This window comes from Ostrinia nubilalis, chromosome 6 (genome assembly GCF_963855985.1).
Source record: "Ostrinia nubilalis chromosome 6, ilOstNubi1.1, whole genome shotgun sequence".
Taxonomy (NCBI): Eukaryota; Metazoa; Arthropoda; class Insecta; order Lepidoptera; family Crambidae; genus Ostrinia; species Ostrinia nubilalis.
Window position 1 is genome coordinate 1,766,839 of NC_087093.1, and position 16,624 is coordinate 1,783,462.

The 16,624-nt window shown below is 44.0% G+C and overlaps 1 protein-coding gene across 1 annotated transcript in view; it reads left to right on the forward strand.

Moving 5' to 3' along the window:
• The window catches only part of LOC135072401 (remodeling and spacing factor 1-like), a 53,656-nt gene that overhangs the window by 8,268 nt on the left and 28,764 nt on the right, over window positions 1–16,624 (forward strand). Inside the window, exons 12-20 of the mRNA XM_063966311.1 lie at window positions 102–229; window positions 2,664–2,780; window positions 4,734–4,855; window positions 5,891–6,006; window positions 6,929–7,043; window positions 7,380–7,593; window positions 8,210–8,333; window positions 9,573–9,713; window positions 16,094–16,249. Coding sequence (XP_063822381.1) covers window positions 102–229; window positions 2,664–2,780; window positions 4,734–4,855; window positions 5,891–6,006; window positions 6,929–7,043; window positions 7,380–7,593; window positions 8,210–8,333; window positions 9,573–9,713; window positions 16,094–16,249 — 1,233 coding nt within the window. The remainder of the gene's footprint in view (window positions 1–101; window positions 230–2,663; window positions 2,781–4,733; window positions 4,856–5,890; window positions 6,007–6,928; window positions 7,044–7,379; window positions 7,594–8,209; window positions 8,334–9,572; window positions 9,714–16,093; window positions 16,250–16,624) is intronic.

Below are 16,624 nucleotides of genomic sequence, written 5' to 3' on the forward strand. Positions count from 1 at the left end.
AACCGATGTCTACAAACGGCCTTACCAGACCGTTAACCGCTTCAGTTTATTGTACCCTTTACCTAGTCTGTCAATTGGTAAAATGTGTCTTTTGTCTCCAGAGTCGAGCGGCAGCAGTTCTTGGTCATCATCGGACGAGGGCGGCGTGTACCGGCTGCGCGCGCGGCGCCAGCTGCCCGTCAGCTACCGCGCGCAGGAGTACGACCGCCTCATCAGCTCCGCCATCAAGGTGACTAGTGTTGTGTGCTCGTCTCGGACGAGGCGGCGTGTACCGGCTGCGCGCGCGGCGCCAGCTGCCCGTCAGCTACCGCGCGCAGGAGTACGACCGCCTCATCAGCTCCGCCATCAAGGTGACTAGTGTTGTGTGCTCGTCTCGGACGAGGCGGCGTGTACCGGCTGCGCGCGCGGCGCCAGCTGCCCGTCAGCTACCGCGCGCAGGAGTACGACCGCCTCATCAGCTCCGCCATCAAGGTGACTAGTGTTGTGTGCTCGTCTCGGACGAGGCGGCGTGTACCGGCTGCGCGCGCGGCGCCAGCTGCCCGTCAGCTACCGCGCGCAGGAGTACGACCGCCTCATCAGCTCCGCCATCAAGGTGACTAGTGTTGTGTGCTCGTCTCGGACGAGGCGGCGTGTACCGGCTGCGCGCGCGGCGCCAGCTGCCCGTCAGCTACCGCGCGCAGGAGTACGACCGCCTCATCAGCTCCGCCATCAAGGTGACTAGTGTTGTGTGCTCGTCTCGGACGAGGCGGCGTGTACCGGCTGCGCGCGCGGCGCCAGCTGCCCGTCAGCTACCGCGCGCAGGAGTACGACCGCCTCATCAGCTCCGCCATCAAGGTGACTAGTGTTGTGTGCTCGTCTCGGACGAGGCGGCGTGTACCGGCTGCGCGCGCGGCGCCAGCTGCCCGTCAGCTACCGCGCGCAGGAGTACGACCGCCTCATCAGCTCCGCCATCAAGGTGACTAGTGTTGTGTGCTCGTCTCGGACGAGGCGGCGTGTACCGGCTGCGCGCGCGGCGCCAGCTGCCCGTCAGCTACCGCGCGCAGGAGTACGACCGCCTCATCAGCTCCGCCATCAAGGTGACTAGTGTTGTGTGCTCGTCTCGGACGAGGCGGCGTGTACCGGCTGCGCGCGCGGCGCCAGCTGCCCGTCAGCTACCGCGCGCAGGAGTACGACCGCCTCATCAGCTCCGCCATCAAGGTGACTAGTGTTGTGTGCTCGTCTCGGACGAGGCGGCGTGTACCGGCTGCGCGCGCGGCGCCAGCTGCCCGTCAGCTACCGCGCGCAGGAGTACGACCGCCTCATCAGCTCCGCCATCAAGGTGACTAGTGTTGTGTGCTCGTCTCGGACGAGGCGGCGTGTACCGGCTGCGCGCGCGGCGCCAGCTGCCCGTCAGCTACCGCGCGCAGGAGTACGACCGCCTCATCAGCTCCGCCATCAAGGTGACTAGTGTTGTGTGCTCGTCTCGGACGAGGCGGCGTGTACCGGCTGCGCGCGCGGCGCCAGCTGCCCGTCAGCTACCGCGCGCAGGAGTACGACCGCCTCATCAGCTCCGCCATCAAGGTGACTAGTGTTGTGTGCTCGTCTCGGACGAGGCGGCGTGTACCGGCTGCGCGCGCGGCGCCAGCTGCCCGTCAGCTACCGCGCGCAGGAGTACGACCGCCTCATCAGCTCCGCCATCAAGGTGACTAGTGTTGTGTGCTCGTCTCGGACGAGGCGGCGTGTACCGGCTGCGCGCGCGGCGCCAGCTGCCCGTCAGCTACCGCGCGCAGGAGTACGACCGCCTCATCAGCTCCGCCATCAAGGTGACTAGTGTTGTGTGCTCGTCTCGGACGAGGCGGCGTGTACCGGCTGCGCGCGCGGCGCCAGCTGCCCGTCAGCTACCGCGCGCAGGAGTACGACCGCCTCATCAGCTCCGCCATCAAGGTGACTAGTGTTGTGTGCTCGTCTCGGACGAGGCGGCGTGTACCGGCTGCGCGCGCGGCGCCAGCTGCCCATCAAGGTAAACTGGACTATTGCCAACTAGCTGGCCCGGCGGAAAAAAATTGCCCATATTCATCAAGGCTTATAGTATAGATCGTTTCATCCACGAAGACGCGCCCCACCATTCTTCCGCTAATGTTTGTGTTATCGGTACAATGTGTACCGGGTACATGCTAAATTATTCACGCACACTACAATAATGACGCTCGGATTGCTCGGATCAAACTCCCCGCACCCCGCGCTTCCCTCGACCAAAAATTGGTGGGGCGCGTATTCGATCTATAGTATTGAAGTCGTTATTTCAACCACAGGACGTTCTTTGCTAAACACTGGCTTCCCCCAACGATTACTATATTCTTCTTGTTGTGTCGACATCAAACCTATACAGTGTCAGCCCAAAACTACGCCACAAGATTTCCATATTTACCGATCTGTAACGGCCTGCATCCAGCGCCTTCCTGCTACCTTTATGACTCAGTCAACCTTGTGAGAGGACGTCATACGCTGCGCTTTCCATACGTGGCCTCCACACCAGAACCTTACTGCCCCATCGGCCGTTAGTTCTGCATTTTGTTCACATGACTTCGAGTTGATTGACTTTAAATTAAATTAAAATTGCTATGGAATTACAAAAATAAGTACACATTTATCTAACATTTGGCCTTTTGTTCTGAATACAGGAGGAATACGTAGAGCCTACTACGAGCGCCGGCAACCAGGGCCGCGGGAAAGACATCTCCACCATCATCGAGGCCGCCGAGGAGGAGAAGCTCAAGCAGGAGCGGGAAGCGCGCGAGCAGGTCTGTCTCTGTCGCACGCAGCATTCCGCCCATCTAGAGAGCGGCTGTCTCTGTCGCACACGTGACTCCGCCCACTTAGTGAGCGTCTGTCTCGGTCGCACGCGGGCCGCCGCCCACCTAGTGAGCGGCTGTCTCTGTCGCTCACGTGACTGCCCACCTAGTGAGCGGCTGTCTCTGTCGCACACGTGACTCCGCCCACTTAGTGAGCATGTCTCTGTCGCTCACGTGACTCTGCCCACCTAGTGAGCGGCTGTCTCTGTCGCACGCGGGGCCCCGCCCACCTAGTGAGCATGTCTCTGTCGCTCACGTGACTGCCCACCTAGTGAGCGGCTGTCTCTGTCGCACACGTGACTCCGCCTACTTTGAATTCTTAGTGTCTCTATCGAACACAAGAGAGCTAGAGTAACCACTTGAAGTAGCAAGAGCGAAGGGGCGCGCGTGCAGATATCTAACGTGACTCCGCCCACTTTGAATTCTTAGGCTGAGTTGCACCACCTAACTTTGACCGTAACTATAACAACTGGTGTTTTTTGTATGGAGTTTGACAGATTTTTGACGTTTGTCAAAGTTAAAATATGATGGCGCAACCCAACTTTAGTGTCTCTATCGAACACAAGAGAGTAGCCACTCAAAGGAGCAATAATGAACGTAAAATATCTAACGTGACTCCGCCGGGTCCGTGGCCGAGTCCCCCAGTATTCGACGCACCCGTGGTTGAAGCCCCCGATTTAAATAAATTTAATATCATATTTTTTTCGGCTTTTGCACTAAGTACAGTCAACGAAAACCATGCATGTTTGACGCTATTTAAAATGATGTATTTAATTTTTTGATAAAAATACTTAAAATTTTTATAATTAAAAATTTTATTTGTAGTTAGTTAAATGTAGAGAGAGTAGAGTTATTTTAAAGACTGATTGTTACAATTATTTTGATTAGGTAAAACGATTTACATGTTAAAATAGGCAAATAAAACCTATGATAAAATATGATAGGTTAAAATAAAACCTATTATATTTGTAGGTATCACTATGGTAAAATAATACTAAACATTTATTTGTACGATCAGTATAAATATTTATTCGTTTATAAATATTTTTGTGACTGATTGTACATTTGATTAAAAATTGCTTCTATCTGACCGGGGGCGTCGACCACGGGTGCGTCGAACACAGGGGGACTCGGCCACGGACCCACTCCGCCCACTTAGACTTAGATTACTTATCTCTTTCGCACATTTGGTAAAATAATGTTTGATAAGTTACGTATCTCCAGGTTTAAGCCATAATGTTCTAATTTTAAGTACATAATGGATGTAATAAAATATTGAGTATTGAGTATTCAGCAACCGTATTTCAAAAAAGTTTCCCCTAAAAATTGCCCCTCAAAGCTCGAACATAAATTCAAGGAAAATGCAATATTTTTTTATCAAGTTTGAATCAAGTTTTAAGCGTCGTGTTAGAGTCTTAGCTTTAATTACAGACGGTTTTTAACATTAAACACATACAAAGTTCTCCCAATCCAATACATGTACCAAATGTTCCCGCTGAAAACCAGTTTCTCGACATGGCGCTTGTTATGTCGCGAATATAGCTGAGCGTCCCTCTTCAGCATAGCTTGTAGTTTAATGTTATATGTACTGTATTTTTATTTTATTTTTCTATGCTGAATAAAACTCATTAAAAACTCATTAAAACTCATTTATTTCTGTAAATAGGCTTAAAAAAAACACTTTTACACGTCCCAGTATTAACCCTACCACTGCTTCAGGACAATAAATGGGCCAGTGCTGAGAAGAAGCAGCGCAAGAAACTCAGTCACTATTGTCAGCCTCTTTTTCAAAGGTTTACATGCTTTAAAATGTACAAAGTTATAAATATTTATGCGAGCTAGGCAGTAACGAAAGTATTCTTATTCTTAAATGTAATGTAAAACATTTCCCTAACCTCCCAGGGCAAGCCGGTCGAGATACTGAAGCTCCGCAAGAAGAGCCGCCGCAAGCCGCGCAAGCTCAACTCGCTTGAAGTTCCCTCTGAAGACGACGATGAGACTGACGAGGACTTCAAGGACACCGGGTGAGTGCAATGTGGGGACAGCCCTCAATAATAAGGCTTGGGAACTCGCTGGGGGAAGGGAGGGATGGAAAGTGAGCCCACTAGAGGACCTGATAGTGCACGCAATGCTTGTGACTATTGGGAAGTTCTGTCGATTACTTGCCCATTTGAATACCTTGTGCCTTAAAACTATAACGAAACTATTAACACACTATCTCTGAGATCATTTTACCACTTTGACATGAACATAGAATTGTTAGAGTGTTGTAGTGTTAGGTTTTGTGTGTTGAAGACGGCAGTAGAAAATTTCTACTGCCGTCTTACTTTCACTTAATTTCTACTAGAAATTAAGTGAAACACATGTTTGATGTACGGTGTCTCTATATTGAATGTTTAAACTACACATTATTACTATGTTCGTTAGCTTACTAAAAACCCTAAGTCATCAGAACGATACGTGCGCGTGACCGGTTTACGGGAATTGGATGCTATATTTGTAAAATAAGCAACATACTTCAGTGTGTTCCTTGATGTTTACTGCATCAAAGTGGTACAAAAAGCTAATATGTGCTGCAAAAAGCAGGCCCTTAACCTTTTTAGCTCATTTATACGCTCCCCTATCATCTCGGCACATACGCTAAAACTCGCGATAGATTTCCACGTAGGGGCGGCGGGGGGCGGATGTGCATTACTAGACGACCACGTGGTGGGTTTTCGTCTGAAGCGGGCACCCCCGCAGTTTTAGCGAAAGGCCTAATGGTGTAAATAGACATGTTGACACCACCACTCAATTGACGTACTTTTTAAAACTGTCAAGACGAAACTCTCCCATAGATTTTGTATGGCAATACAAGCAAGTGACGTCACTATTTTGTCAACTCAATCAAACTACTTTTTTCAATTACAATGCGAACAAAAATCGTAATTTACAGGTAATTTAAAATGAATTAAGTTTTTAAGACCAGAATGAAGGGTTTTTTTAAAACAGTTGTGGTTTCGAATTATTGGGGTATGGTGTCAAACTGTCTATAATTAAAATTAATGATATTCTCCCAGTATGGAGTCGTCGTCCGAAGACATATCGTCGTCAGCAGAGCGCGGCAGCTCCAGCGATTCGCGCTCGTCTGACTCGCTGCCCATCGCGCGCCGTACCGGGCGCACCGACCACAAAGGTAAGGCTGATTTTAAGGCTTGATTTCCTTTTAGGCTGACATCGGTGACCGACGTCAGCGGCGCGCACGATTACACACTAGTTCTATGTAATCATCTGCCGCTGACGACGGCGTTGCAGTGCGGTGCTTCATAGAACATTGTGTTTATTCGTACGCTCGACCGATGTCAGCGTAGGAGATCAAGCCTTAGAATCACGCTGACGCACGCTGACCGTCAGCGCTGACAGCCGAAATGCGTCGGCGCCGAGCGATCAGCGTCACTCAGGAACGTCCCGTTTTATACATTTGATTTGTCAGCGCCGACGATCAGGAAACGGTCAGCGCGATTCTAAAACCAGCCTAAAGAAGATACATAGATACAAGTCCAAGAATGGAATGCGGACCGCAAACTGCAAGCCACCACGGTTTCTTTAACTTTTTCTTTTTCACTGCGGTCAACCGCATCTTATAGCCACAGTACTGTAGCCTGCGGTTGCAGTCTGCAGTCCATCCTGGAATGTACCTGAAAAAAGAAAGAAAGAAACCTTATTACGCCATAGAACTGTGACGTTAGTGCGGACTGAGAACGTAGACTTGGAGAGGGTGATGGAATTAACCAATCATCTAAAAATGACATGAAGTCTGACACTGTTTGTCACCTAGAAATCTAAAATGTCTGATGCTAAAGTTCACATCTGTGTAATATTTTAAACTTCATGTTGCATATTTTTACTAAATTCTCGGGATTTGCCAAATCCTGTAGTTAGTGAGAATTCTCATGTGTTCTTGCGACCAGGCTATAGAAAAACAAGACGCTCTATTAATGTCTTCTGTCTATTGATATTTCCTTATTGAAACCGTGTTTTAATATTCATTTTCTAACATTGTCAAAATATTCTCACTTTCTTAAAATGTATTTTTTTAAATTTACTATGTTTTGTAGATCGGCCAAAAATGAGAGAGTCATCCCCCGAAGTTAAGAAGAAGAAGAAAGGCGTCCTCAACGATACCTCCAGCGAATCCGGCGGAACCAAAGAGTGGAGCAATAAAAAACCCAAGTCAGTATACACACTTCCAACAGTATGACATTAAGGCTTAGTTTAAATAGTTGCCTCGACGCGCGCATAGTGAGATTCTTAATCATTGCATAGTAGGACTGTTGGGTAAGATTATCTCTCGCAACTGGCGTGAACTATAATTCCCGTATTCACAAACGATACTTACTTAATTGAAGCAGCAAATCGAACGCACGTTGAATAGAGCTCTGTGATTGGTTCATGTGTCACCCTGTGCGTTCACGCGCACTGTGAGACCTCATAGTAATGTTTGTGAATACGGGCGTAAGCGTAATTACTGTCAACCTTATTACAATGTTCTATTTGGTATTTTTCTAGAAAATCTCGACCGCCGAAATCACGCCACGAAAAATCCAAAAAGTCCCGCAAACGCAGCGGACTCACGCAGTACGATGCGGACGGAAACGTCATCAGGGCGAGAGTTACTTACGGCGGGCTCAGCGACGAAGGCGCCAACGACTGGTCGCCCAAGCACCGCACGCGACAGAAGAAGATCAACTATACTGAGATGCCCAACACAGAATCCGAAGATGTAAGTAGTAGTTAATTAATAGTTAAGCTCGGTAACGTGCTACTAGCTCGACAACGCGGCGAACTAGCTCGGCAATGTAGTGAACTAGCTCGATAAAGCAGCGATATTACTCGGTAACTCATCTGTCTGACTATGTATCGCAGCTACGCAGCTGACTAGCTCGGTAACGCAGCGAACTAGCACGGTAACGCGGCGAACTAGCTCGGCAAAATGTAGTGAACTAGCTCGGTAAAGCAGCGAGATTACTCGGTAACTCATCTGTCTGACTCTGTTCGGTAACGCGGCGAACTAGCTCTGTAACGCGGCGAACTAGCACGGTAACGCGGCGAACTAGCTCGCTAACCTATTGAACTAGCTCATTAAGACAATGTACTGCTAACTTGGTAACGCAATGGCCTAGCCTAGTAATAAATAAATAAATAGTTTATTCATTAAAATAACAGCATTATAAGAACTTATTATGCTAGTTTCATAGTAATCAGTTTCAGAAGAGTTTGCAGTTCACTAAGTTTATTATTTATCACCATGAGTACTTATAATGACGTCATCTAAAGTATAAACATCTTTTATCATTCCTCATGAAAGAAGTAAATTAATTATACTGTTATTATTCCAGGAAATGCACAAGTCGAGCGGCAAACACATGCCGGACAGCTCGGACGAGTTCAAGCTGGACGACTCGGAGCTGTCGTCCGACTCGGACGCCGAGCGGGCCAAGCGACGCCGCGCGCTCGAGCTGGGTAAATAACAATAGTTATATATATTTTGACCTTTTTCATATTGTGAGACCAAACTACTTCAAAAATCAAAGTAATAAAGAATTATTTGGCGACACTACTTAGCACTCTCCCGGTAAAAAGTTGAAGTATCTGTTTACTGCTTAATATTCTGCTATTTTGGTATGGCTTTAGTAGGTATTTTCTGTATTGTTTTAACTTTTTTTCATATATTGTAGTTATACTGCATGCTAAATAATTTGTTTTGGATTGTATCTTGATATGCTATTTGTGAAAACTATGTAAGGCATTTTTGATCTTAACCGCCTCATCTATTAATAATACATATATGCTGTTTGTTTTCCATTAAATAAATAAATAAAGTTTTGTAGTGTATGCGACCTACGTCTGAATGTCCAATTAGTTCCAATCAATTAAAAATAATGATCGTATTATTTATTTATTTATTGATGCGGCAAGTATCTAGATCTGGGTAGAGCAGGACCGTATAACGTTATGGAAATCCTTAGGGGAAGCCTTTTTCCAGCAGTGGCGTTCTTTGTCCAATGAAATTATGATGAATTTACATCGCATTACTGCGAGGCGCATACTGGGTGTTTGACATGTCTATACACGCAAGACCTCATCTGCCTCATCGTGGTCTTAATTTCGCACGCTCAATGTAAGCACGTAACGATGTGATTTAGGTTTCTGATATTACTCATCATTCAGGTTATTTTATTTCCATTGCAGAAGCATGATTGTCTTATTTACCAAAAGCAAATTGAGGATTTGCCTACACTCCCCTAGCTGGCTTGATGTGTTGGAGAGTTAGTTACTTCTTTTGTTAATAATATTACTATTTAATATTATTATAATAATAGCGCTGGTAGGTAGGGCCCGAAAGATAAGGAGACAGACTTTTCTTTTTTATTATCTATACTAATATTATAAATGCGAAAGTAACTCTGTCTGTCTGTCTCGTTTTCACGCCTAAACCACTGAACCGATTTTAATGAAACTTGGCATAGATATAGTTTGAGTCCCGGGAAAGGACATAGGATAGTTTTTATCCCGGTTTTTGAAACAGGGACGCCGCGATAAAGTTTTTCTGTGACACAAAATTCCAAGCGGGCGAAGCCGCGGGCGGAAAGCTAGTTTACTATATTTTGACGTTCATAAGTGCTACTTGTGGTCTGAACTGAATAAATATTTTTTGATTTTATTTGTTCTAAAAACACTAAATATTTATATGTCTTGTAGAAGGCGGGTCCGAAGAGGCAGTGTCGAACGCCACGCCGCTAGCTCTTGCCGACATCATCCGCAAGACGGCGGTAGTCCCGCTCGAGAAGCTGCCCGATGACGTCACGCGCGCCAAGGAGGAGGAGCTGCAGGCGCATCTCAGTAAGTTCACGTACAACTAGCAGACGCCTGGTCAACGTATTATTACTAAAGCCTGGTCCGTGAGCACGTAGAATCCCGTCCAATGACCCCAAGCTACCCGTCCCTATCGCTCGCGCGTAATTATGTTGCTGTCGCGCTCGCACACTCACTGCGGGCGCCCGTCGCACAGTCGCGACAGCAACATAATTACGCGCGAGCGATAGGGATGGGTAGCTTGGGGTCATTGGACGGGATTCTACGTGCTCACGGACCAGGCTTTAACAGATGCTACAAACACCTCAACAGTGTATCATTACTAGCAGAAGTAGCAGATGCCCCTAACGCTTTAGCAACGTATCTTTAATACCAGGCATTCCTAACGCCCCATTAAGGCGATTAGAGTCCTCAATCCGCGTCAAATGGGCATTTTGTAAAGCCTACTCCTCTTTTACTGCTGGACAGAAATAGTTAAAAAAAATATATGTTATACAACAGTTCAAGGACTACATTTGTGACGTTTGAATTTTCGCTACGTTTCTTTGTTTTGGATTAAAAAAATAAATACGGGACATCGATTTTTTACTTAAATTCCCTACTCCTCCAAAACGGCTATGTTAATTTAAAAGATTTTTGCACGAATAGATTAGGAATTCTTTAATCTTTAAATGACACGTTGCGTTTTTCAATCGGACATTACTTTCATTCATAAATTTTACTTTTGATAAATTCCGAACGTTTTGCTGTTGAGGGGGCCTTCGCGGGGTGCGGGCGGCAGTCGGCCGCTGGCCTTCAGACGGGGAGGTTGTGTCACTCGCTGCAAACTGACATTAGCGATCAAAATGAATTTTTTCTTTGGCTGAGTTGCACCACCTGACGTGACCTAACTTTGACCGTAGCTTTGGCGATAACCGGTGTTTTTTTGTATGGAGTTTGACAGATTTTTGACTTTTGTCAAATTTAAAATAAGATGGTGAAACCTAGTCTTTGTTTGACAATAGTTTTTATGTCAGAGTTGTTCATAGAGCACGTTCAGTCAGACGATACGATTGAATTAAGGCATGCTCGGACGCTATTATCACCTAAATAGAATCTATTAGTGTAAAAAAATCGACTCCAAAAAAAAAACGGCTAGATAAGTAAAAGTTGAAAATATATTCTGTTATTTATTTACTAGGCCTTTGCAATCAGCAATTAGGAGCGAGTCAGAATCAGTAACTTAATCGATTTACGTGAAGAAAACAATTTATATTTCTCATACTTAGGCTCGTTGCAAATGGGCCATTTAGAATTAGATTTTCAATATGTTTCTTCGCGAAAATATCACAGTTAAAAAAAATAAGATAAAATTTTGGTGATTCGTTTTGGAGTTGGTTTTAATTTTTGGTGAAAATTAATTTATTTCATGCCTTTACTTAGTAGACTATAGGTACTCAATAGACCTTGTTGTTGCCACTGAAGGTGCATAGGTACACAGTACATTGATACCATATTTTGCATGTTAAGTGCAAATAAACTTCCCTAAATTTTATTACTTTATTAAGACTAAGACTAAGACTTTATTACTTTATTACTTTACTTTATTACTTTAAATTACCTTACCATGAAACGTACCTATAGGCTATAATAATTAAAAAGTTTCGTCGATAAAAACTGAAATCCTCTTATAAGATGATGAATTTTGGGAGCATGTCATGAAACTAAAATTATTAGCATACAAAAACTTGTTTTAAAAAAGGTTTTTTCTTTTAATTTATTTTTTTATTTATGATGCGGAATTTACTGCGGCGTAGTAGCAACGATTTTTCGTTATGTAGCTCGTAATCATTTCGAAGAATAAGGATGTTTCCTGAGTAAAGCAAGAGTTTGAATTAGTCCGTCGGTCAACTTACCAAAAAAATACTTTAAATGTATTTTTCACTTTTTTAAACTTATGAAAATTTAAAGAGATAAAGCGCGCCAAAGTTCAGAAGAGGCCCATGACGTTAAGGCGTGCTTAAAATTGTTGCGATTTGTGACGTCACGCGGAATTTCATCGCATCATAACTTCGTAATGTTTGTTGACAAATAAAAATATCCCGTGTCCAATATTTTTTGATAGTGTAATTGACGGACTAAAAGTGTTTTTTTAAGAAACTAGCCTATTCCTACGGCCACATTCCAGCTCCATCATCAGACCCTGTTTGCCTTTGAGAATTGAAGTAGGTAGGTAGGTACTCGTGATTTTTAAAGTAGCTTACTTACTTTTATAATATTACTTATTTATATTTATATAAATAAATACAAATCAAACGAGCCTAAACTCGATGGAATCGTTTAATCCCGGAGTTGGTATGGGACCACTGGCATTCCAGCTCTATCATCAGATCGACTCCATGTCATCACAATATTGCATTGTCATCCAAATTACATGTATATCCAAAATTTTAACTCAATCAGTTGTTGAAGGATTTCTAATAAAAAGACGAGATTAAACACATTTTCAGTTTATTCTTCATAAGTGACACAAAGAGAATGACAATAGACCAAAGAAGAAACATTTGCTTTTTTAAACCATAGACAATACTACTATGTGTTCCAATACAGTTGTCGTCAGGAAGTTGGTCTAACAAATTCAGCTTGCAAGATTCCACCCGAAGTTACCTACATATTCAAATTTCGAGAACGGCTGAACCGACAAAAACATTAGAAAATTTACGAAAAAATAAAAATATCCCGTACAAAATGTTCATGGATTGTGTTATTTTTATTAAATAACTCAGGCGTAACCTGAGTTAAATGACACCGACATCAAGGTTCATCAATTCAAGTTTAAAATAATAGGCAGTAATGTCATGAAAAAAGAGCTTCTATTCTGTATCTACCTATGCCCGTGTAATTTTGATCGGTGTCAAATCGGAGTTTTCATGCGGGGTGCGCGGGTGTTTCGCGCGGCGTGAAGGTCAAACGCCCAAGGTCATTGATGACTCTAATCGCCTTAACGTCCTAGTGGCGGATATGACGTACTAGCGGCGCTTTTGACGCATATGGAGTGTCAATAGTGTACTCTTGACGCATTATTAGCACTCTTGACGCATGTGGAGTGTCAATAGCGCACCTTTAGCATTTGCAGCGCCTCTGACTTGCATCTCTTTGGTTTTCAATTAATTTGGCTAAAATTCTATTGTAGTTCTCAGTGAACTCGTCGAGAGAACTGGAGTTGTTGTGCTGGAAAAGTTGTCACTGAATCTCGCCAAAGAAAAGACTGAAGAGTCGGATAATATTTGGCGCAAGTTTTAAAAAATATTTTAAAATAACTAGATCGTTTATAAACAGTTGTCTTTAACTGTAAATAGTTTGTAGTTACTTTAATGAATATACCTGGATAGAAGTAATTTTTGCGATAGAAGTTGGTGTCGAGTATTATAGAGTAAGTTTTGGGTATTCAAAGCGTATTTTCGGTATGGTTCGTAATTTAGAAGTACATATGTTATTTTAGATATTGGTGAATAGTAAGACCGAACATTAATTTTACTAATGAAACTATGACGAACACTACCGGTCGCAACGCAGTTTTTACTCAGCGGCGAGTAGGGGTACGGAATCTGATACATTTTGCCACCCTCTTTATCGCTCATTCAATAAACTTTTGTTACTGTTAATATTTATGTGTAAACAAACAATGTACCGAATGATAAAAAGGCGCTGGATGCAGGCCGCCACAAACCGGCCATTGTGGAAATCATTGAAGGAGGCCTATGTTCAGCAGTGGACGTCTTAAGGCTGAAATGATGATGATGATGAAACAATGTACCTACTGATAAGTTATGTTTTTGTTGATTAAATAAGTTAATATTTATGCTTTAGATGTTTGACTATAGTCTGGTCCGGGAGCACGTAGAATTTTGTCCAATGACCCCAAGCTACCCATCCTTATTGCTCGCGAGTAATTATGTTGTTGTCGCGCTCGCACACTCACTGCGGACGCCCGTCCCACAGTCGCGACAGCAATATAATGAGGATCATTTCGATTTTTAGCTGTGAATGCAGATTTATAGGGCTAAGAAATCCTTAATACACAGTGCAAAAATTTTTGTTCTACGACAAAAATTGACGAAGTTATGGCCAAATTACTAAAAAAGTTCACTGACCGCCCGGCGCGGGGACGATGACGTCATTATATCCGATCCGAACGCTGCCGGCGTACTGCGTGGATAGAAAATATTTTTTTCTAGCCAAATTATCAGTTTTAGAGAAAAACTTGTAATGACATTTATTCATCAGAATAAAGTAAGCTATCGATAGGTAATTTTTAAAAATGGAAATTGTGAAAAATAACGCAAAAAATCCATACGCTCATACGATTCAATGGCACGCAGAGACGCGGTTGGGGTCTCCGCGGTGGTATATTTGGCGATTTATTCAAATAAAGTGTACATAAGTGTTGTTAGAGTCATAATTATCTTCTTCCAAGTAAAATATAAAAATGTATAAGTATTAATTTATTTACTTCTAACAATAAGGTAGGTATAACTTCTAACAATAAGACATTGCTATGAAAATCATTTCGATGTACACTTAATAGTAATACCTACCTGTTATTTAGTTTTTCTGAGTTAAACCTACGCACCTACCTATCTATTCGCCGTTCCCATGGGCGGGCCAGCTGCTGCAGGAAAGGACAGCCGCTCCGTGCTGGAAATCTATTTAATCTTAGCCTAGAAGCTGGGTATGACTACCCCGCCCCTCTCCTCTCCCCAGGTCATAAGCTGGGCATGACTTCCCCCTCGGCCAGAAGTTGGGTATGTAGGGTTGCCAGGTCCAAAAACACAAAAGCCGGAGTCGGTGATTAATTTGGCCGGACATTTAACCCTAAAAGCCAGACATACCTTTTTTAAGCAATTCTTCGTATCGGTAACCCAACATCCCATGCCCATGTGTGCTCGATATTATTCTGTGGCTCGACTTTCGACTGGCGCGTAAAAAGCCTAACAAAAGCCGGACAGGCCGGACAAGTCTTTAAAAAGCCAAAGATGTCCGGCCAAAGCCGGACACCTGGCAACCCTAGGCATGATTCCCCCCCCCCCCCCCGGCCCGAAACTGGGTAAGGCTAGCCCCTCCCCCCAGCTTTAGAAACTGGTTATGACTTGACCCCTCCCCCCCCCAATCTCCCCAAGCCAGAAGCTGGGTAAGGCTAGCCCCTTCCCCCAGTCCATAAGCATAAGCTAGGTATGACTCCCCCTCGGCCGGAAGCTGGGTATTACTTACCCCCCCCCCCCCAGGCCAGAAACTGGGTATGACTTGCCTCTCCCCCCTCCCACCAAGGCCAGAAGCTGGGTAAGGCTTGCCCCTCCCCCCAGGCTATAAGCTGGGTATGACTTATCCCCCCCCCCCCCCCAGGCCAGAAACTGGGTATTAGCATCATATTATGTATTATTATGTTCAATACAAACAATCATTAAGTTACACTCACCCCAACCGCGTCTCCGCATTGCATCGAATCCTATGAAAATGTGGTTTTTGGACATAGCAATACTTATTTTTCACAATTTTTATTTTTAAAAATTACTGGTCGATAGGTTACTTTATTTTGAAGAATAAATGTTATTAAAAGTTTTTTTCTAAAACTGATAGTTTAGCCGGAAAAAAATATTTTCCATCCCATTAGTACGCCGGCTGCGCTCGATTCGGATATAATGACGTCACGCGGCCTTGCGTACGTTGACTTTTAGCGGCAAAAACGGCCTATGTTTATTACTTAATATCTTCGTAAGTAATGGTCCGATTTGGATAATTCAAAAAGATATATCTTTCTTATGTCTTAAAGATTAACGTAGATACTAGTTTTATTGAATTTTCTACAACAGTACTGATCCTCATTACGCGCGAGCGATAGAGATGGGTAGCTTGGGGTCATTGGACGGGATTCTACGTGCTCAGTAGCGTTGCCAGTTTTTTTTTTCGCCAAGTCGGGACTTTGGTACTTTTTGAGTGAAAATAGCGGGACTCTTCCGTCAGAAGCGGGACATAGTAAAAAAAACGTATATAATCAAAGGTTTTCAAATATTTATCTTTTTATTTGACTTAAAATTACGTTTACGTGACAATGTATAGCAAAAGTAGCCATAGAAAATGGATTTTAACAAAAAAATAATATTTTAAATCAGATTTACTCTATCGTTAAATTCGTCTTTAGAATAAAAAAAGAATAAAATTAAAAATGTTTTATTCTTTAGAATAATATGGCGTTTCAAACAATAGTTTGGTGAAGTGAATGTCTCTCTCCGAAAAGCGGGACCGAGCTTGTCCCGCGCGGGACATTTAAATTTGATTTAAAAATCGGGACGTCCCGCCAAAATCGGGACGTCTGGCAACGCTGGTGCTCACGGACCAGGCTTTAGCATTAATTGTAACTACCCATGTAGGCGCAGCGGCAGCGGCGAGCAGCAGCGGGCGGGGCCGCGGTCGAGGGGGCCGCGGGGGCCGGGGCTCCCGCGGCGCGCGGGGGGCGCGGAAGTCGGCGGGGCCCGCCCCCGACCCAGACGACGCGCTGGCCAAGCTCGTCGGCGTTAAAATTAAAGGTACATGTCTTATAGAAATGCTTGTAAATCAGTTTATATTTCTTTGTTCTTCTTCTTGTCGTGTCGACAAATCTATACAGGATGTTAGGAAGATTAAAATAATTAAAATGAAGATATTAATTTTCTGACTTCACCATACCATTTATATGCCCATGTTATCATGGACTAGTGTCGGCTCATATACCCATTTACGTAACACCCTGTATACAGGGTGTTAGAAAATTGATATCTTCATTTTAATTATTTTTATTTTCATACAAATCGGATTTTATAAAATTTATTTTGTATGAAAATTAATAAATATTAAATGATAATATCAAAATTCTGACTTCACCATACCATTTATATGCCCATGCTAACATGGGCTAGTGTCGG